This window comes from Paramisgurnus dabryanus, chromosome 1 (assembly GCF_030506205.2).
Source record: "Paramisgurnus dabryanus chromosome 1, PD_genome_1.1, whole genome shotgun sequence".
Taxonomy (NCBI): domain Eukaryota; kingdom Metazoa; phylum Chordata; class Actinopteri; order Cypriniformes; family Cobitidae; genus Paramisgurnus; species Paramisgurnus dabryanus.
The window spans coordinates 21,119,950-21,143,000 of NC_133337.1; the positions used below are offsets into that span (position 1 = coordinate 21,119,950).

The following is a 23,051-nucleotide window of genomic DNA, read 5'->3' on the forward strand; positions in this document are numbered from 1 at the left end:
CGTTTGTTGGGTTTAATCTCTGACTGCTGACAGCTTTAACAAGCAATGGGTTTTATCAAGCAGGAATTCCCCTGACTGTTTAGCACTGTGTTTGTGTCTGTTTTTGTTTTCATTGCTTAATATTTAACATGTGCTCACTGTTAATATCAACCATCCTTAGCCAGATCATCAGGTCTTTTGATCTAAATCTGAGACAGACTGACGCTCCATATACAGTCAAAAAGACCTCATGCTAACCTCAACCCGACCCTAACATGACTTCTTTGCTTCAGACTCAACATATTGGAAACTTTGGCCAGTATTCTGTCTTCATCTCAGTGGTGTTATATGGCAAGCATTGCTATTGGGGAACAAAGAGACATAGGTCCCTTAACCGTAAGAATTAAATTATGGTGCAGAATTGACCGTGCAACATTTGTGCTACAGACATGAATGAAACAAATCATGAGGCTTGTTAAAGAGAGGAATTAGGGATGCACCAATATATCCGCCTATGATCATTTTCGACAGATAACAGCTATCACACAAACCTATTGCATAAAAACAGCCGATGATCAGGGCAGATTTTATGGCACTCAAAAGTGATGGAAATGCATCAGAACATATATTTAGCAACGTCTAAGATTAGCCTATTACAAGTATGAGATCCAGCCATTAAAAACACATTAAGGTCAACTGAAGTAAAAAAATTAATATTTTTTCCCCATTTTTGCCCTCTTTAGAAATATCATTCAAACAGTTGGGCAATAGCCACAATGTAGAAGTGATTTATGCCTACGACGTTACCTTATAGCAGATGAATGTGATGTTGGCTAAGGTCAACATGGTTTAATCCTCAATATGATACTCGCTGTTAGAAAATTCCAACAAATTCAGGGAATGTGTGACTTGGCTGAGTCTGAGCAAACGTTAGACTTGATCTTCTGAGCGTGATTATGATAAAAATCAGACCTTCATAGATGGGGCAGATATTCACAAATGTTTAAAGGCTTGTTTAAAACTCCATTTTTTTTGGTGAATGCTAGTTTTATTAAAGCATAATTGCAGTACGACTAGACTAATACGTGGACAAAAATGTGTGTAGAGAATTTTTGTATGCACACAAACATCTGTATCCATATTTGTCAGAGGACTTTCCATTATGATATTTGGATAAATGATGCATATTATATATAATATATATTTGGATAAATTCTGCACCCTCTGACTTTTATAGTAGGAAAAAATACTGTGGAATTCAATAGATGCCCTCGACTGTGAGGTTTCCATCATTCTTGTATTCAGCAGAAGAAACTGAGACAGGTCTACAGCAACAGGAGGGTGAGTAAAGGGCTGTTCACATTATAATGATAACGTTATATCGTCCACATTATAACAATAACTTTATGCAAATTCGCTCACGCGCGCCAGTCGCCCGAAGCATTTGCTTTTAATGGCATTAACTAATACTGGATATTTCTTGTAATAAAAACGTTTACAATTGTGTACATGTCACGAATGAGTAAGTATGCGGTTCTTGTTGCATTTACACAACGGGTAATAAGCAAATGTTCTCAACACGCGTAACAAAAGCAGTAAATCTAATAGTTTGTCTAATATCTTACCTTTTGGCGTAGTCATTGTGGTAGGAATAAAGCATTACGTAGTCAATTTTACAGCAAATGCATCAGCGCTGGATACCTGAGGTCATCAATGAGCTTTTCCACTGTCATTTCAAGTGCGCGTGCACGTGAAGTTCAAATAGATTTGGTTGGCTGTCAAGGGTTTATCATCCATCAAGCGGGGAAAAATTGCCCAGAAAGTGGTCCCAACGATATCGTTCGTTGTATCTTTATCGTTATAGTTGTGGTGTGAACTCCGCGAACTCTTTAATACAAAACGGTTTTCAAAACGATTTTGCTAGATATCATTATAATGTGAACGGTCCTTAATAGATAGAATATTTATTTTTGGGTGAACTATCCTGATTTTTTTTAAAATATTTATTCAGTTGTTATGTAGACTTGTGTAGACAGTAAGCAGTACTTTGGAAGTTTGTCCAATTTGCACACTTTTCCATACACTCACTGTAAAAAATTTCCCTGTAAAAAAACGGTATTATGCTGGAAGCTGTGGTTGCCAGCATTGCACTGTTAATTTACAGCGGGATGCTGTTATTAGGAAAAACATCATGATACCGTTTTGTTACCTACAGCAGTCAACTGTTATTTTAACAGCATGGTACTGTTTGTGTTATCTATAGAATACAGCTGTTATTTAATAGCATGATACTGTTTTTGTTATCTACAGCATAAAACTGTTATTTAGCATCATATACCTGTTCATTTACAGTCACAACTTCATAATTTTTTTATTTAAATGCTATTATACCCTGCATTTTAAATTTGTCAAAGTGGTTAACATAAAACAAAAAAGGCCAGGTTATGCATTTTTTATTCTTTATTCTATTCAACCCCAGATTGACTGTGTTATGCCATAAAACAGGCAGAAATACAAGCAGATATATTTTAATATTCACTGCATAAACTGTGGTGCAACAAAAAGGCACCAATAACATACTAAAATACAAAAATAAAAAAAAAAATCAAACAAACAAAGAACAATATTTTACTTAAAATACAAATGTAGTTTAAAATTTAGATTTCAAAAAAGCACAAAAGTTTCACAACTGTAAAAACACCACATTTTTAGAAGAATTAAATAAAACCTTAATTCACTAATTCTTTAACAGACACCAGCCCAATTTTAAATATGAAAACATGGTCTATAATATACAAACCAGTATAAAAAACACCACCCCACCAGTGGTTGCCTGAATGCAAAATATGTGTTCGGGGTGTAATGTGAATTATATGCATCGCACATCATGTCAAAATACATGCCTGCCACAAACGCTTTGAATATGATAAAGAATAAAAGAGACATTCACATGACACATGATTCGCAAGACACTCATTTAACACTAAACTCTGTTTACACATGAGATTATCTGCAAAAGCGAGCATTTTATCATAATCCCCTTCAAAGTGTCTGGAGCAGGCACGTATTTTGGAATGACACGCGATGCACAAGTTCACATGACGCGCCGAACACACATTTTGAAATGAGGAGCCACACACATGACAATGTTTTGGCTAGCTTTGCATTCGTGCCCCCTCAGAGAAGTCACCTGCCATCACTGCAGGCTGCAGCCCACCATATTTAAAAAAAAGCTGTATTGGTGGGAAGTGTCAGCTACATTTTAAATGAAGTACCAAGTCCATAAGTCTTTTTAAAAGATTTGATAGTTTGAGACTGACTGTTGATGGTCTTCTTTTGCAGTTTTCTTGTTTTAGAGGTCACTTTTCCCTTTGCAGCCTTGGTTCCCTTTTCTGGTTTGATTAATGAAGCGTCTGGAAAATAAAAATGGAATATTTTCAGTGAACAATGATTAAAAACTCTGACTTAGATTATCAAACTTTCAGTAAACTTTACAAAAATGTGTCATTAAATAACATAAGTTAACTATTTTAGTGAACATGAATTTACAATAAACAATACTTACACAGCGCTTTTTAGTTAATTTAACACTTAATAAGACATTATTAAAAGTTGGATTTGTTCACATTAATGAACTGTGAACTAACGAACACAACAAATTACTTTTTATTAACTATTATTAACAAAAAATACTACATACTTCTGTGTACTGCTTATTGTTAGTTCATGTTAGCTAATACATTGTGCTAGTTCACCCATAGTTTATTGTTCATTTACTCTCATGTGGTTCTAAACCTGTATGAGTTTCTTTATTCTGTTAAATACAAAAAGACAATATTTTGAAAAATGATGGTAAGCACAAAGTTGGCAGTGCCCGTTGACTTGGGTACTGTTAACAGTGTGGTTACCATCATTTATTAAAATATCTCAGTTTGTGTTCAACAAAATAAATAAACTCACATGTGTATAACCACATGAGGGTATGGGAAATAATTTTTTTTTGGGTGAACTATCCCGTTTAACAAATGAGACCTTATTGTGAAGCCTTACCAAAATTGCCTCCTCAAAAATTACAAATTCAACCTTTAAAGACAGTCACAAGTTAAAATTAAGTTAAGTTAAGTTAATGCAATCGTTATTTTATGTGGAACCATTCCTTTTAGGTCAACGTACTAATATTACCATATTAATGAAACAAAAAATGAAAAATAACTTGTTACCTTTGAAGGACTTCCAGTGTGGATGCTGCTTTCACTTTTGCAAGTTGAGATGTAATACACAATGCAGTAAGTCCAGTGAGACACATTGGCTGAACACCCTTGCAGATTCTTTTGGCTTTCAGGCTGATCATCCATTGTTTAATCCATTGTCCCAAGTATCACCTGGACCAAATGAATGTATAGATTAATGTATAATCCTTAATATCTGGAGAGCTAAGTGTAGAAAAGGCAGTGAGAAGAATATGCAAGCACTGGCAGTTTGTCACACATTAAACATGTTTAAAATACGGTGGCCTCCAGAATGAGGCACATAAAGCTTGATGTTCTCCTGATAGTAAAAGGCACAGCAAGAAGATCCCTGGTTCGAGCCCCAGCTAGGTACTCACAGATGCCAAATTGTCTCTACCCCAACCAGTGTCTGGATTGACTTGTGTAAATAAAAACTTGTATATGGATTAACCAGTACTCGCCATGAATATAGCCAAAGATGCTGGAATGGCATAAAGAATAAGAAAGAAAGAAAGATAGTAAAAGGTTGTGTCAGCCTGGAGTGGCCTTGTTTAGTGAAAAATGTCAAATGTCAAAATTTCATAAAAATTTCATATTTACCAAACAGGATCAAACGAGGTGTCACAAGTTACTAGTCTCCTCAAAGTCAGCAGGAGTGGCACACATCTATTAGCAAAGATAGCAATTTATGATAATTAACATCTGCAAAAAGACTTCATATTTTACAGAGGCATTATACAGATTTTACTCACAACATGAATGGTTATACAAAATGATACTCTCTCATCTTTTACTCACCTTAATAATATATGCAATATTTGTTTGTCTATACAATGCAGGGAATAGGGACCAAAATAGCACCAAAGCACCAAAATAACCCTACATGGAGGATAAAAGTAATTCAGATGAGTCAAGTAGTAATCTTTTGATGCGATTCAATTGGTTTTGCAACAGACAAAACTGTAACACTTTTTATACATCAGTTTCTAACCATAATCATGAATTCAAGTTTGACTGCACTTTCTTGTACTTGATGCATGATGACCTATCAAGTTTGAAATCATGTTTGCAAGAGGCTTCTAGATGCACAGTGAATGAAATGAGTTACATTTGGTTTTCACCAAGAACCATTTGGACTGCTTAAGTCTTATGTATAAGGGTGCCTTTGTTTAATTTTTTGTGTAATCAGACTATAATAACGAATTCATATACCCCACTTACCATAACTTACATGAAGCCGGGATACATGTCCATTTTATAAACTTAATGTGTCTTACCACCGATAAAAGCGTGCCACATACAACAGGATGTTTCAACCAGCTAACCAGCATGTAATGAATTTACAACAGATCTTTTAGTGTTATTTGTAGATATACTTAACAATGGATTTTAAAAGGATTTTAAGATAATACAAATAACAGGCGAATTTGCAGATAACACAAGCGTATCTTTCACTTGCATAGACAGAATGCACACATAAAAAATGTAAAGACACAAAACCAATCATTGATTTTGATCATTCCTCATTCATCTTTTACACAGATTTTGGTAAAATTAACATGTTGGAAATAACTTTGGTGAATTCTTACCTGTGATCTGATGTGAGTGTAACTGATGTGATGGTAGAATACCCGCTTTGCCTGATTAAAATAGGAAATGGAATCTGATTTTGTTGTTTTAAAGCTTCACTGGATAAAATGCAATATTCAAAAGTAATATGTAATTTTAAAATAGCACAAGCATCGATAAAGTTGCAGACCTACCTCATGCAGACAATCCAAAATGGCGTGCACAACGAAAAATATGCTATAATACTGTTAAATAACAGTGACATTCTGTTGTTGCTCGACAACCGACCTGAAGTGAGCAAGTCTACCCACAATGCACTGTAAAAAACAGCAACTTACTGTTATTACACGAAAACAGCATTTTGCTGTTGAATTTTCATGTAAATTTACAGAAATTTTTTACAGTGCTGTAAAAATTGAAAAATTGATCTACTTAAAAGAAAAACGACTTAAATTGGTAACACTTAAAATATTTAAGTTTTATCAACTCGTTAAAATGTTTTCACTTTAAGTTAAAAATGTAAGGAAATAAAAAAACTTGGTAACACTTAATTTTTTTTTAGCTTTTTTGAGTTGAAAAAAATGCAATTTTTAGGTGTTACCAACTGAAGTTATTTTCTTAAGTTAATTCAACTTTCACTTTTTACAGTGTAAAACAAAAGTAAATCATGAGTTTACAGTAGCTATCTATTTATATGTTTGTAGAAATTTCAAGGTGCATTTGGGGGAACACATTTTATTAGCATGTTTATTCCCTGGAATTGAACCCATGAATTAGCAGTGCAAATTCAATGCTCTACCAACTGAACAACAACATGAACACACAGCTTTGTTTAGCTTTGCTTTGTTTAGCTTTGCTTTGTTAGCAATAGACTCATGGGTCGGATCTGCACCGGATCAGTTTCGAAATCAGGATCCACCCCAGAGTCTACTGCTAGGTAAATATTTCTAAATTAAAGAAGTCATTGATCTATTCATTTTTTTAAAACAGGACCAGTACTGGCCTAGAAGCTACTGTAACTCATCTCAGTCGCTACACTGTTAAATATCAGTTTGTAAATAACAAAGAACAGCTTATAATGGTGCTGTCAGATGATGTAAACAGCGCTTAACAGAGCAAAGCTGAAAAAAAATGCAAAGGTCAGATTAGTCGTATCAAGCCTCACATGCTGCAAAAACAGCTAATTATACAGAAGATGCTAAAACAGACTTACACTCTTGCTTAATAGAGAAATTAAATACCTTTCTTGAGATAGAACAACATTTTTGTTGCTTAACCAAATAAATAAAATAAAGCACTTATGGTGAAATCAACATTAGGCTACCAAAAATTTGGGACAGCTGCTTTCATATGCACATGAAACCGAATCCTATTCTTAATCATAGGGTTTAATATGGAGTTGACCCACCCTTTGCGGCTATAACAGCTATAACACTTCTTGGAAGACTTTCTACAGGGTTTAGGAGTGTGTTTATGGGAATTTTTGACCACATTTGTAAGGTCAGACACTGATGTTGGACGAGAATGCCTCACTCATAGTCTCCGCTCTAATTCATCCCAATGATGTTGTATTGGGTTGAGGTCAGGACTCTGTGCAGGCCAGTCAAGTTCCTAAACACCAAACTCGCTCATCCATGTCTTTATGGACTTTGTGCACTGGTTAACAGTCATGTTGGAACAGGAAGGGGCCATCCCTAAAAAAAGTTTGGAGCATGAAATTGTCCAAAATGTCTTTTCACTGGAAGTGATTGGAGCACCCTAATTTAATAATTTGGAAGGGTGTCCCATAACTTTTGGCAATATACTATAGTGTATGTATCAATTAGACCACGCTCGTGATCTGTGTCAAAGAAAACATTATTTTATTTGCAAAGGGTGTTGCCTTGTGTTACCTGGCTTAGGTTCACACATATGGTCTGAACCAGATCAGTTTGGGATTCGTTGTGAATTCAGCTGAGAATTTATAAACATTACATAATCCTCAAAACTTTGGCTGAGCACAGTTTGCACACAGCTGTCTGTGACTGAGTAGTAAGCAAACTGCACATAGGGGCAGTCACATTAAACGTTGGATTCTTTGGGTGAAAGTCTGTTTTTTGTGATGGCACTTTTATTTAAATAACCAAATTTATTTTGTTACTTAAATGTCTGCTTGTCTCAAAAACACAAACTAGCCATGAAAAACTTAAATCCAAGAATTTATTCTAACAGAAAAAAATAGATAGACTGGAGAAATATTAGACAAAAGTAAACTTGTCTTACAAAAAATCAGTGGGGAAACTTTCAAATAACGTGGCATATTTTCATACTGTAAATAATACCTCATTCTGCATCAGCCCTTATTCTGCATTCTGCATGCTTATTATTTATCAGGCCTACATAGTTTTATAATAGTTTATTAGTAAGATTGAATATTAAAAGGACACTCCACTTTTTGGAAAATATGGTTATTTTCCAGCTCCCCTAGAGTTAAACAACTGAGTTTTACCATTTTGGAATCCATTCAGCTGAACTCCGGGTCTACCTATACCACTTTTAGCATAGCTTAGCATAATCCATTGAATCTGATTAGACCATTAGCATCACGCTCAAAAATTACCAAAGTTAATAAAAAGAAAATAAAAATGTAAAGTTGCTATTTTCTATGCAGATATGGCTAGGAACTATACTCTCATTCTGGCGTAATAATCAGGGATTTTGCTGCCGTACCATGGCTGAGGCGCAATGATATTATGCAGTGCCTGAAAATAGTCCCCTTGGTAACTTTCAATAGCAGGGGACTATTTTTGGGCACTGCATAATTCTGTAACTACCTGTACAGAAGTTTTAAATAGGAAAAATATCGAAATATTTTGGTCATTTTTGAGCGTGATGCTAATGGTCCAATCAGATTCAATGGATTTTGCTAAGCTATGCTAAAAGTGGTACAGCCAGACCCGGAGATCAGCTGAATAAATTCCAAAACGGTAAAAATCAAATGTTTAACTCTAGGGGAACTGTAAAATGAGCATATTTTCAAAAAAGTGGAGTGTCCCTTTAAAACCAATGTACGAGTACACAGAAGGAGAGCAAGAATTTCAGAAACTCCACACTTGACACGAGCACACAACATCAATATAGAGAACCTGAGATACCCTCAGAATCGAGTTTCAAAAGAGCTCTCGCCCGACTCCCCGGCGACCAGTCAAACATTCTGACCCTAGCTTTATCTTCCAGATTCATTTCTCACAATGTGTTGGTTTGGTTTGGGACTGCAAAAATTAAGAAATCTTTCCCTTTTGGAAATATCTACAGTAATTGGGTCACCAGTTTCGACTTTTACAGATGCTTTCAACAAGTCCTTTAGTTTACCATATCATCGCTTGTTTCTGATGTTTATTACTTCTCTTATTCGGAAAGCCATTCCCTTATTCCATCTTTTTAAATGGAATAACAAAAATCTCAGTTTTTCCACAGCAGGAATCTTTCACTCTCACTTTTAAGTATTTTTCTCCTCTGGTCATAGAAGTTAAAAACAGCCAAAGCTCCAATCTCTCCCATAAAGATTATTGCAAAGTGACTTTACTGGAGCACTCCAAAACATCTGGAGCTTTCCTGGCCAATCCAGCTGATATACAGTATACAACTTCTAATTTTTCACGTACGCGTCATTGTTCTTCCAAGCTCTCAAAAAGAAGTAACTGATCCAAAAGACCATTATGGGACAAAAAGAATGTCTAAATCACTTAAAGAGCAAACTAGGACCTCATAAATTATCTCTGTTGATGGATTCCCAGAACATGTGTTACAATGTTTATGTACCGTGAAACAACATCCATAACACAATCTGATTTTTTAATAGTAAAGACAACTTTGATATTTCTCCTAGCACTTAGCTTTCCCAGAGATCCCAGAGACTGAATAAGTTCCTCAGAGATTATCATAACCTGCTTAGATACGTTCAATTACAGTCAAATACACTCATAAAAACACCCACGTGTCTGGATGTCTGATCTAGGATCAGGCTGGGTTTAGTAAATGTCCCATTAATCAAAGACTAAAAGACTTATTTGAAAATGACCTTTCTTCCATGACATGTAAATTGATCCCTGGTTTAAAAAACGCCCATAAAGGGTTCCCACTCTAAGCCAAATTTTAAATTCCCTGACTTTTCCCTTAACTTTCACTGACTAAAAAGCTGAATTTTCATGACCTATGTCTGAGAGATGAATATTAATAAACAATGCCAATAAACAGCTGTTTAGATTGTAGTCTCACATGAAATCAGTGGAGGTTTGGACCTGGAAACGGCATTCCTTACGTCACAACCTAACAAGCGGAAAACATTTTAATTAACTAAAATTTAAAGCAACAAACAAAATGCCTGACATTTCATGACTTCAAAACTCCCTGCCTTTAATGTCTGGAAAAAACGTCCATGAAATTCCATGATATTCCAGAAATTCCATGGCCCATTGAAATCCTGCCTAGATTAATCAATCGGTTTTTCTGTCAATAAATGAATGTGCTTATAAAGTGGAAAGAATTCAAAGGATGTCACCTAAATTCACTCTAAAGGAGATAATGTTTTGTGCTTATACAGCGACATTGAGCTTGGAAAAGGTGCTTTATAAATAAAATGTATTATTATTATCATTAACATAAGTATTTCCAAGGAGAATATAGATATTCCTATTCGGGAATGAGGGGCGACACATATATCCCTTTAATCCACAAGATGTATAGTACTTCTTATTAAAAGATTTGGAAAAGCCAAAAACAGCATATACTATCTTTTGGGCTTTTGAATCACGATATACAGTAAGTGCCCACACCAGTGTTTCACAATACAGTAAATTTCATCAGTTCCTAGAAAATTCTAGAATCACTGGCATGTTTGCCTGAACCAGGTTAAAACAATCCAGTGTGAAAAGACCAATTGCTTTGCAATAACATGACTAATTGTAACAAATACTACAGTATGTTTGGATTGGACAGTAGCATTATAAAGGCAAAGGCTTAGCAAAGGGTCAATTTGTATTTAACACACAAACCTTCGCCTGTTTAAGTTCATATTAATGTCAAACACATCACATTACTTGGCTTTCTTTATAAAGCTGCGGAGCAAATCTGGAATGTTCTAAGTCTGGAGTTTTTCCGATCTGGCACAATCCACATTGACACTGCTTATGGCATACTGTAACTACCAATGCATCCCAGCGTTTCTTTCTTTCCAGCACTCAGAACAAAACCGGATGAATACACCAAGGATAATGCTGGAAAGTCCAGAAAGGAAAAATTAGGGCGAAAACATGGGCTGGAAAGAATAAAACAACTGGAGTGGAAATAGAGTAATGGTATTAAAGTATCAACAAACACTAAGGAACAGAGCAAGAGTCAGACTTTCATATTCAACAGCCACATTCAGAGCCGCTGGTATCCTACACCATTAGATGCCATGTGTGCTGACACATCACACATCTCCTTACGTGACTGTATTTAATGTTTGCTACAGCAGATCAGAGGAGAGATCACTTCTGACATCTGATCTGAGATCAGCTCAGCAATTTCTGTTGGATGGTCAAAGTTATGGAAACATTATGCTTAAATTAGTACTTGGAGTACAAACCAAGATTATGTTGGCTGTCGATTAAAATAAGTTTTCCTTTTAGTTTTCCTTTTTTTCCTTTTAGTTTTAGAAACAACAGTAAAGTATTAATTTGAGAAGTTTCTAGAATTAATACACTCTGAACTTTTATTGGTTTCAGATTTCATCTTAGTTTTGGTTTTAGTTTTAATAAACAATACCAGCCTGGAGACAAAAACTGGGTCAAACCCGACATGTGGCTTTAAGAGACTTTAAAACTTGTCGACTTATACATCACTTTGGGAAAATTAAAGGAAAATGAAACAGATAGAGATCTTGTGTGTAGGTTTTGTATGACACATAAATAATCTGTTTAACAATTTATTTAACATTTGTAATTAATCTAGTTGTAATATATTTAATAATGCAGTTATGTACCCCAAGTTATCCACATTTTGTAAAAATCAGAGTGTTACACACTTTATAACTACAAAATCACCAAATATACAAAAAGCTTTGCCTTGCCTAATAGAAAATCATTTGCCACTCGATCAGTTAACAGCATACCTCAGCTGGACATCATAAAACCAAACCTAATCCCAAAATTATTTAAGTAAATTGAAAAAGCATGTCAAATGTTTACAGTCTTAGTCTCAGATGGCACGCCCATAGACCAATGGTTGAACGTTTGATGCATAAGGCAAACAAACTTGAAAACACCTCAGGACTGCTGAAGTTGTGCAAGATGCACATGTGTTGCCGCAGTTATACATCTGGCCCAAAGTTAATTTCCGGTCTGTGTTTGTTTATAGGTCTGGTTCAACATGATCTCATGGAAAGTCGTGTTATAGTCACGCAAAATTTGATCAATTTATTCGCGTCCATGGCACGAAATTCAGCTTTTTTGTGTGCCTTGAGCACGAATGTCTTTTTCGTGACACTTGCACAAATTTCTATAAATAGTTTCTCGTGTCCGTGTCACGACTTTCTTTTTCGTGTTATTTTATGTATTGTTTTCTCATTTGTTTTAAACTATTTTTACATTTGTCGCTTGGGGTTTGGGTTACAATGTACTTTTATGTATTGGTATATATATGTTTTTCTTCCGCTGCTTTCAAAACTATTCTCTTAGGGTTAGGATATCTAAAAATGTAACAGAAAGTGATTCTAACCCCTACCCCAAGCGACAATGGTAAGAAAATGTTAAAAAAACAATGAGAAAACAATACATAATAAAACGAAAAAAGAAAGTCGTGCAACGCACACAAAAAACTATTTATAGAAATTCGTGCAAGTGTCATGAACAGTGTTGTGGAAAGTTACTTTTAAAAGTAATGCAATACAATATTAAGTTACTCCCCAAAAAAGTAACTAATTGCGTTACTTAGTTACTTTTCATGGAAAGTAATGCTTACGTTACTTTTAAGTTACTTTTGCGTTACTTTTTCTTACTTGGCTGAGGCTTGATCTCTTTCAGGCCATGCAGGTGTTTTTATGATCGCAAAAAATGTCAAGCTCTGGCCTGCCATCTCCGTTTCTGACTCAAACTGTTCCCGCTCAGGAGTGTGTTATTCTACATTAACATGTTCAGTTTAATTCAGTACATTGTTTTATTTTTAAATTGAATTCATTTAATTGAAAAGTAACTGGCATTACTTTTTTTTAAAAGTAACTAAAATATTAATGTGTACATTTAAAAAGTAATGCGTTACTTTACTCGTTACTTCAGAAAAGTAATATTATTACGTAATGCACGTTACTTGTAATGCGTTACCCCAACACTGGTCATGAAAAAGCCATTCGTGCTCAAGGCACGGAAAAAAGCTGAATTTCGTGCCATGGACATGAGTATTGGTCCACAAAAACTTTCTGTTTATGTTGTTGCCACTGAACCCTATCTATAGGATTCCTGGGAGATGTAAGGACATCAACTTAACATTTATATGCTGGACAAAACAAACTGATTGATCGCTTTACATATCAGTCAGATCATTTTTTGAGCGGGCCTTGGCCAAGCAACTATAAAGCCCAGATCTTCTTCCATTACTCAAAAGGTTTGGCTACACAATAATATTGAAAACAAACACCTTCAAAGCTTATCATCTAAAATACATTTATCTTGTGCTATCTGATGTATGTAGTAGCATTTTTAAATCATATTTAGTTGTCCAGAATATATTTATTATTATATATTTAAATGTACATTTGTAATGAAAGAGGTGCTCTAGCGACAGAGGGTAGAGGTCATTACATTTAGCCTCTGTGCCCGACTCCCATGCTGGACCAGTTTGAGTCCTGCTCAGGGCCAGTGTGAGTATGTTTCATTGGTGCCGTGACCCGGATACAGGAGAGAGGTCTAGGAGGGTGAGTTTAACGGAGGTGAGCTAGTCAGTGAGAGCTTTGCAGTAAGGTAAGACCTCACTCCCTGACCTCAAAAGGTTCTCTGGCGACAGACGCTAGAGATCGCCTTGTTAGAGCGCCCGACTCCCATGCCGGACCAGAGCAGTTGGAGTCCCGCTCAAGCTAAACTAAACCTGCCCTAATAGTTTTCATGAAAGTGAGTCAGAAGTTATCAAATAAAAAAAACTCAATCATTCTTAAAGCACTATTATTGGTACAGAGAGCAATGACTTTGCAAGAGAAGTGATCTCATCAAAAGAGGAAATGATGTCACAACAAAGCAATGTGCCTCACTGCTATTTCTTCATCAAGAACATCAGGAAGCAGTCTAGTAATTGAAGAAACACCAATCTAAAGAGGAAATGCCTTGATTGGAGTATGACATTAACCATTCTTACCTTGAAATGACAAGAGGACCCTTGGCTGTGGTGGAGAAATACCATGGATGTAGGTAATAAACAGGAGGAGGGTGAGTAACAACCATACGGCCTTCCCCAGCGACCAAATCCAGATCTCTCCTGACCTCCCCATGACTGCTGAGAAGAAAGTCACACCAGCCCACCTGCAAAAAGATGGTGAGAAAAATGTTGAAGACAAAAACTACATATTATAGGCTTCACAGAGTTCATCTGCAGTTTCACAATGTACAGAAAAAAAAAACAGGAAATCCATCTCTTCAATGTCTCGTTTGTATCTCCTAGACATCAATTAGATCAACAGGAAAGCTCTCTCGTATCGCAGATATTTTGTCTGTCAGAAGTATTTCATTTATTTAGGAAAAGGAAAGTGACATGACATTGATTAACACATCTCCATAAACAGTGGCCCATGTCCAGCCCAAGTCATTTGTTTACCATTCCAAAAAGAAATCTAGAAATGTTTGAAGAGACAGCTCTTCAGGGAAATTGACACTTTTTCTTCTAACAAAAGAATGAACATTTGGTCTCTTGTTTTTCTCCTCTCCGGTCTATTATGGGACAACACTATGGTTCAATAATACATGTAGAGAACTTTGATTTCCTGTGGAGGAACTTTCGCTATATGCTCAAGGGAGACCAGAAGTCCGACCACAACTCTCTTGGAAAACAACAACACATGCGGTTCATAATTATATATTAATAATACTTGTTTTGTAAGCAGTGCCGCTGCTAGCCATTTTGGTGCCCTAAGCATAATTCCTTTAAAATGCCCCCCAACCTTGAGAATTTTTTTTTTGGAAGTTTAACTTTTTATTACCAAACATATAAATTAATAGCAGAAAGTAAAATCACAGCTTTAGTCAACAAACACTACACATATGAAAGTGCTAACTTTTATAGCAAAATAGAAAAAAATTACCAAACTTAAATAGAATAGCAAAATAATAATAAAAAATAATCCAGACATGTTTTTTCCAAGTACAATGTCACTTTAAATAAATTACATTAAATAAACACCAATAAGTAAACAAGAATGCTCAATATTCTTAAATAAAACAAAGATTTAGAGAACTAAGTGTCACAATGTTTGCTTCATATCATACATGGTGACATTTTATATTTTTATATATTTAACAGTCAGGAATTTTTAGCCTACCATGTGTACTGACTGCTAACATTAACTTATACTGAGAAAGTATTAACCAGCATCACGTCAAAATAAACCACAAAATTAACTACTGCTCAATATCTTAAGAAACGTAGTAAAGAAAGTAACAGCTGCCGTCAGTTATTTGTAAAATGCATATGCATAGGTACTGTTTTACAGTAAAATCTCAATTTAGCTTGCACTGAAGTAATAAATTATAACAACATAGTTTCCTAACATTAATGTCAGCACAGCAAGTTCGAGGCGCATTACGATTAGCAGCAGCTGCAGCACATGCGCATTTCCCTTATTTAGGAGTGAATGATAAAACATGATGGATTTACCTGGAAGTGATGCACGGGCATTATCCCGCAGTTTCTTCTTTTTTCCGATCATGACTCCTGCTGTCTTTTCGGGGCTATTTCCAATAGTTTACTGTCTGGCCGTTTCTCAATCCGAAGGCTGCAGCCTGCGCGAGGTCGCATATGCAGGCTGCATACGTCATCAAGCCTGGTTTATTTCAGTTAACTGGACATTACATTAGCAAGTCATAAGCATATTACAACAATTTACGATGAACCAAGAATAATAGTCAATTTTATAATTGTTAATATTACGAAATAAAAACGTTTTGATGACGTATGCAGCCTGGAAATGCGACCTCTGGAGGCTGCAGCCTTCAGATTGAGAAACGGTCTCTGTCAAACTTCGTGAGATGGTCCTCACTGCGGAACACAACATCCAGGGGGCGGGGTTGGATCTAGATCCAACTCCTCCCACTTTATATACTTTGTTCCGCCAAATGAACCAGTATATTTGCGTTGTTGCAGCCCGCAATTAGTTGCAACCTGTGGTCACCAACGTTTGCTCTTATCAATTTAAGTGTACGTTTGATTAATAATATAGTTGAGAAAGATTCATAATTTAGAAAGTATCACAGTTAGGTGTAAGGGGAGGTAAGGACACGTTCCCGACAGTTTGATATCACTGAAGGGATTTATTTGTACATTATCCCACTTATTACACAGCTATTCCTATACGAGTAAATATATAAACTTATTTATTTGATATCTTTTATTAGCAAATTTAAAAAAAAAAGTAAACCTGTTTCCTAATGGCTGTAAGCAAAGACGTTAAAACAAGTTCAAAGTCCACAAGATAAACATTCAATTTATTAATTTCTAAATAACATGCCATAGCCTATATATCTTAATAATTATGCATATTAATACTGTATCCATTAATAGGTCTTAAACTGCATGTGGTAAGATTACTCGTAGTAGGCTTACCCGAAATGTTTTACTCCAAAACATTATAGCAAAAAACTTACATTTCACCCTAAAGGCACTACGTTTATTGTAGTCATAAGTGAAGTTAGTTATTATGTCAAAATAATAACTTAATTTAGTTACGGCTAAATGCGGAAATGGTAACGCAGCAACACGTGTATGACGTGTCTTGTGGTAAAACTGGCGACCAATGGGATCTCTGGATCGGGATCCAGCTCCGCCCCTGGATCTAAATCCAACCCCGCCCCCTGGATGTCGTGTTCTGCAGTGAGGCGCTACTGAACTTCGTCAGGCGCCCGCGCGATCAACCTGCACGGACCATCAAAGGCTGGGGGGCATACTTCCTATACTAGAGCAATTAAATTATCTCGTTCCCCCTTTTTTGTAACATATACATGGATAAAAAGTGCCAAATAATATTTCTACAGGCTAATGAAATTCTATCAGCATTATAATTTTTTTTCATTAGGCTATTATTTTGGTGCCCTCTCAGGACCTGGTACCCTACGCACAGCGCGTGATGCGCGTTATGGGAGCGGCGGGGCTGTTTGTAAGACAGAGAGAAAGAGTAGAAGGACAGCAGAGGAGTGGTGGTGAGTACCGCAGTCTCTCTGCTCATGTCTTATACATGAATCATGTGAAAGATTCATAGAAACAATGTAGAAGACCTCGACAATGGATGTCTGACTACACGAAACACTGCAAAGGGTGTGTTTCACATTCAGAAGACACGAATACCAGAAAACAGCACTTGCATTGTTTTTTCCCTGAAACATGCTCAAGTATGTAAACTTAATCACTTCTAGTTACATACACTCTAATAATGTTAGGTTGTTTCAACCCATGGATGAATTATATACAGACAAACTCAGTTTTTGGCTTAAACTTACCCTAGAAAGTCAATATTTGATACAAACGTGGGTTGAAACAACCTTGCATTTTTAAAAGTATAAGCATGCATTTGAATTGTTTGCCTCAAGGGGGTGCTATAGCAGGCATTAATATAAAAGCCCTGAAACACTTCATTGAAAAACAAATCTGGCAAATACTACACCAATTTTGAGAGTAGCTTTGGTGGTAAACAGCTTCCAAACTTTGGAATTGGTGTTCATCGCCCTTTACCTGCCATTTGTCTAAGACGTCCCGTTTACACATACAGTCTTTACTGGTAATTTACTGGTAAATTGCAGTTAACAGGTTATGTGTGAACAGAACCTTTCTGGTAAATTGGTGCTGCCAATAGAGAGGTCGTAAGATTTCCAGTAATTTAATGGTAAGCACTATGTGTGAACAAAAAATATAGATTACCCGCATTTAAAACAGACAAAGTCAGAACACACTGATAGCTTTGGGCCAATCATAACGTTTTGATACAGATGACGTGTTTACCCCCGCACTGTTTATGGATGTTTCCACCACGCTGCTTAAAGGTCAAAGAACACCTATGGCCCTATTTTAACGATCTGAAACACAAGTACGAAGCGCAAAGCGCAAGTGAGTTTGTGGGCGGATCTTGGGGGCTGTTGCTATTTTCCCGGCGTGAGAAATAACTCTTGCGCCGGGTGCAAATCAATAAGAGGTTGGTCTGAAGTAGGTTCATTATTCATAGGTGTGGTTTGGGCGTAACGTCAAATAAACCAATCAGAACGCTATCCAACATTCCCTTTAAACGCAAGGGCGCAGGTCCATGGCGGGTTGCTATTATTATGACGGATTTACCAGGCGCACGCCAGGAGCGGTTCACAGCCAAGGAGACCGACGTTCTTGTAAGAGCAGTCAAAGACAGAGAAGTTGTTTTGTATGGGGATAGAAGAAACTCGCCCAAATCAGCGTCGGTTAAACAGGCGTGAGAGGAAATAGCCACAATTGTCTCATCAGCTGGCATCCTCGTTGCGCCAAGCGCTACAATGATGTCAGGAGACGGGGGAATCCCAAGCTTGCCAGCATAAATCGGGCACGCCGTGTAACGGGAGGTGGATCTGCCTCAGGACCTGACGCCAGCAGAGGACATCGCTGCGTCCACCCTCACCGCTGAAAGGGTTTGGGGACTTTGAAATCGGACCCAAGAAACGCAACCAAGGTCCAACCCCAAAGTACTCTTACAAATCAAGTTCATATACATTAGGTTTCTTATGAAAACATTTTAATTATTATTTACATAAAATAAACGTTATACAGCCACACAACAAACTTATGAAAATATTTTAATCGTTATTTGCATGAGAACTGTTGCATCTGTGTAGATTAGATAAGCAAAGTGTATGCGCGTTGTGCACGCTATACATTATGGTCAAGCGCTCGCCCTTAAAATAGCATAATGAACAACGCGCAACGCGCCACTGACTTTAAACTTTTTTTTCTGGTCAGTGGCGCAATTGTTTTTTGAAACTGCAAAATAGCACCAGGGATGGTTTGCGCCGGAACACGCCTGCTTTTTTGCGCTGAACCGCCCAGGGAGCGCAAGTTCATTCCCTAGTTTGCCGACGTGCGTCTGTGGAGGGAAAAACTCGCTGTGCGCCGGTGCAAAATACGAATGATACATGCATCACTGACAAGCTCAATTGCGCTGGCTGCAAGATAGGGCCCCTAAAGTTAATAACCACATTAAGGCTGCGTTCCAGGCAACCTGTAATCCGTAAATCACGACTTCAAAACCACGACTCACGACTCTGAACTGGGAGTACATCGATCTAGTACGAGTTCACGGGTGGGAAGTCACGGGTTTGACTGCCGTTCCAGTGCACTTTCACAGGTAGAAGGTTGTAAAAACATGGTTTACAGGCTGCCTGCTTCCACTTCAGAGTCGTAAGTCGTGGTTTTGAGGTTGTAATTCACGTGCTCAAAAACCTGCCTGGAACGCAGCATTATTCACCAAAGTTTTTTAAAACAGCTTACCATTTATTGACCGAATTGCCGACGTCCTTAGCACACCCTCTGTGAAGCGTTGTTTAAGACCACATTAACACATAGCTGGGTATTTAGAGAAACAAATATTTCCCGCCTCCGTTTCAATAATAACATTGTGCACACAACATCCGTTTTCAAAAAACTTGTCATTTACATCAACCCGCATAAATAAGCCGTTGAGCGCCATAATAACTATGCCAAACCTATGGGCGGCAGTGCAGGGAATAAAGCCATGCAAACCAATCAGAATCGAGACCAATGAATAACACAAGCAACTTCCTGTTCATTTTAACTGTAAACATAGGGCGCTCACATGACATTAAGCATTTTCTGGCACATAATGTGACACTTCAGAATCCAAAACCCAGTTTCTCTCAGTTCACACGGTAACACATAACCGGGGTTATCAGAAATCTCTACTTTGGCCGGAGATTTTACAAATAATCTTTTTTTTTTAATAAAAACAGGGTTTTCGTGTAAATGAGAGGCCAAACCGCAGGGAAATATCTGAGTCTTTCCTTTGTGTAAACGAGGTATAAGACGCAGGTTCCGCTTGACGTGGCCTAATGCAATGATTTTTGGTCAATTGACTTTTGTACCTAAAAGGTCCATATTGGTACCTTAAAGGTACACACTGGTAGCTTAGAGGTGCTTACTGGTTCCTCAAAGGTACATATCTGTAGACCTTTTTAAGACCTTTTTAAAAGGTACCGTCACAGTGATAACTTTTGTACCTTTATTTTTGAGAGTGTAGTCAGTTTTTCAAATCTTGTTGGGCAAAGAAATGTCCTTTAAAATGTCTTGCCACATAAATTTCCATTGTGGTAAGAAGCAAAATAACTGTTTGTGGTGCAAATACAGCAAATGGTAATGATAATAATAAGTATCGATACAACTCAAAACTTCAAACTCCAGAAGCCCCTTTCAAAATATTTTTATTGAGTGTCTGAACATGCTATCTTCTGTTTGATCAATAATTTACTAAGTTATTTGTTTTTAACTTTTTGTCAACATAACCAAAGCCTAACCACAATGAAAATTTACAAATTGCATTTGAAATCTGAATTTGATATAATTACAATGTAATTTAGTAGCCTGCCATTTATCAATCCAATCAAACGTCTCGTTCAGCTACTATAGTTAGTTAGCCAGTTATTCAATGTGCACACAGCTAGCTGTTACATTTAAGAATTCCTCTATCAGCCCCTCGAGTACTGAGGTGTGTTACCATAATGAAATAACATGTTACTTACGTACAAAGTTTGTATACATGTGTAAAAATGTGTATGGCTGAATGTTTGTAAAAGAAAGTGTTTAGAGTGCTCACATTGTTTTGTATCTGAGTAAGTACATATATACAAGTGTACGTATGTGTATATATGTGAGTGTGTGTGTTTGAGCATATGACAAACTGCAGCAGGCTAAAATGTTTTTGGCAGGGAACGTAGCAGATCGAGAAGCTCTTAGGAGGCTACCGCTCTCTGGACAATACAGACTCTCTGCCGCTCCTAAAGCTGCTAAAGTCATCACTGGACCAACACAAAGCCATCACCGGGCTGACATGTAGTACCTGATGTACTTCATGTCTCCTCAATGCGACAAATCAGTATTATATGTGATCTATCGCATAGAAGTCTACTTTATGACCAAATTCCACATATATACCCAGCAAAATAAGTTATATGCAAAATTCAAATATGTATATGCATAATTGATATGACATTGAGCTTTTACAGATCTTGGTAGATATATACGTTTTTTAGTGCTGTTGTTTACAAGTAACAATTATAATTGCCACATAGAATTAGAAACCTTTAACCCTTAGTAATTTTGGCATGTACTGTTTGTGTTATGCACCAAAATGACACCTCAAGTAATGCAGCATGCTAAGAAAAGATATGCTATTGCTTTTCTAGATGATAAGACTTATGACTTATACTCGGCGGATGATAAAACTGGTAAAAAATCCAACCCATTCTCATGAATTGACTTTTGAAAAGTCGTGCAACACATACGCCAAAGTCCTCTTTAGCGCGCATATGATATCTGATATATGATACCACCATCTTTTCGTGTCATTTTATTTACTGGTATCTCAATTTTTTCTATTTTTAAACCATGGTCGCTTGGGTTAGGATGTCTGAAATGTATCAAGATAGTGGTTCTAACTCCAACACCAAGCAACAATGAAAAAAATAGAGAAACTAATACATAAAATGACACGAAAAAATGCATGGTATAAAGTGAACGGGAAGGACTGCTGTATCATATGCACGCAAAATTGGACTTTGCCGTATATATTTTTTAAAAGCTGTGCTATTTATACAAAATTCATGAGAATGAATTCTGTATAAATCCCATGGGAAAACTTTGACTCAAACACGAAAACACCTTAGGAACAAACAACATTGCAACTTCAGAGCACTTTAGCATCATAACACACTGTCAAGCAACAATTTTTTAACTAAACGTTTGGAAGGTGCATGCTCATTTAACAAATCGGCTCGTTTGACCAATCAGTGTCTTTGAAATATAAACCTTTGATATATCAGCTATGGCTACTTCACTCCTGAGACATTCCTTCTGGCATCGTTCCTAAACCCCAACTCCACTTAACATCTAGTCATCATTACTAATATGAAAGTACTGTAAGAGTCATTGGGGGCTATTTTGAGCAAGCTAAATCTATTAAGGATTACATTAACCTGTGAACTACTGAAAAACTAGCATTGTGCTGTCTTCACTCTGCATCTGCATGAACAAGTCCCATTCACATTGTCTTACATTCTTCAAAACATCTGACATCACATTTTTCTCAAAGCACATTCCTTTTAGAAAATACTAAGAAGTCATACCATTTGAATTCAATACTACAGCTGTATCAGTTTCTCATTTGAGTGACGTCCCGTAAACTTTTATATGTCATAGTGCACCTTTATATAGCACAACAGCCTGAAAATGCATTACAATCAGCTTATCTTCAAGCTTACCGTCTTGTGTTTGTCATGGCTATCTGCTTAATGAAATTTCCAGCTTCCTCTTTATGGAAATGTCAGTCAGACGCAATTATTCCTGCTCACTGGAAACAAAACAGGTGATGCTGGCTAAGAACTGAATCACCTGAGATGGGTTAAACAGATGGGAGGAAATGAAAGGTTTTTATGAGATGTTTTCGAACTGATAGGATGTAATCAGATTTATGTGATAATAAAACTGGGTTTTGTATTTTTGGAAAACACTTTGATCCAAACAACTTACAATTCATTCATATTTTTAACATCAAACCTTTGACCTTTACGTTGGTGTTACCAATTGAAATACCGGTAATAAAAAATCACCTTAAATTTTTGTACTTTTGTAATTTTTAAAGTTGATCCAACTTTCACTTTTTACAGTGTAGGAACATAGAGTTATTATAAAGATGACTACTAGGTTGTATGCTTTATGCTGTCCAAGAGTGCAGTGGTCGTGTACTAGGTGAGATTTATCTTTATGATAATCTGTTTCTTATAAATACAATACATTTTACCATTTTATCATGTACTA

General features: G+C 36.5%; 1 protein-coding gene and 1 long non-coding RNA gene across 6 annotated transcripts in view; both read right to left on the bottom strand.

Annotated features, from left to right (window-relative positions):
* The window catches only part of sema3c (sema domain, immunoglobulin domain (Ig), short basic domain, secreted, (semaphorin) 3C), a 65,671-nt gene that overhangs the window by 40,900 nt on the left and 1,720 nt on the right, over positions 1 to 23,051 (bottom strand). The window contains exons 2-3 of one of the 2 annotated variants that reach the window (XM_065269439.2): positions 22,496 to 22,625; positions 14,142 to 14,305 (exon numbers count right to left, since the gene is read on the bottom strand). In XM_065269439.2, coding sequence (XP_065125511.2) covers positions 14,142 to 14,305; positions 22,496 to 22,512 — 181 coding nt within the window. In that variant the 5' untranslated portion in view covers positions 22,513 to 22,625. The remainder of the gene's footprint in view (positions 1 to 14,141; positions 14,306 to 22,495; positions 22,626 to 23,051) is intronic. The other variant, XM_065269441.2, reaches the window with a different exon arrangement.
* LOC135749932 (uncharacterized) lies at positions 2,115 to 6,170 on the bottom strand. Of its 4 annotated transcripts, none has more exons than XR_010532516.2 (6): positions 5,972 to 6,170; positions 5,798 to 5,848; positions 5,007 to 5,087; positions 4,809 to 4,874; positions 4,200 to 4,361; positions 2,115 to 3,392 (listed from the first exon to the last, which is right to left on the bottom strand). It is a non-coding gene; the product is annotated as an uncharacterized lncRNA (long non-coding RNA). The 4 variants fall into 4 exon arrangements; XR_012337767.1 differs by adding an exon at positions 4,586 to 4,689 and having other exon boundaries at positions 5,798 to 6,170; XR_010532515.2 differs by having other exon boundaries at positions 5,798 to 6,170.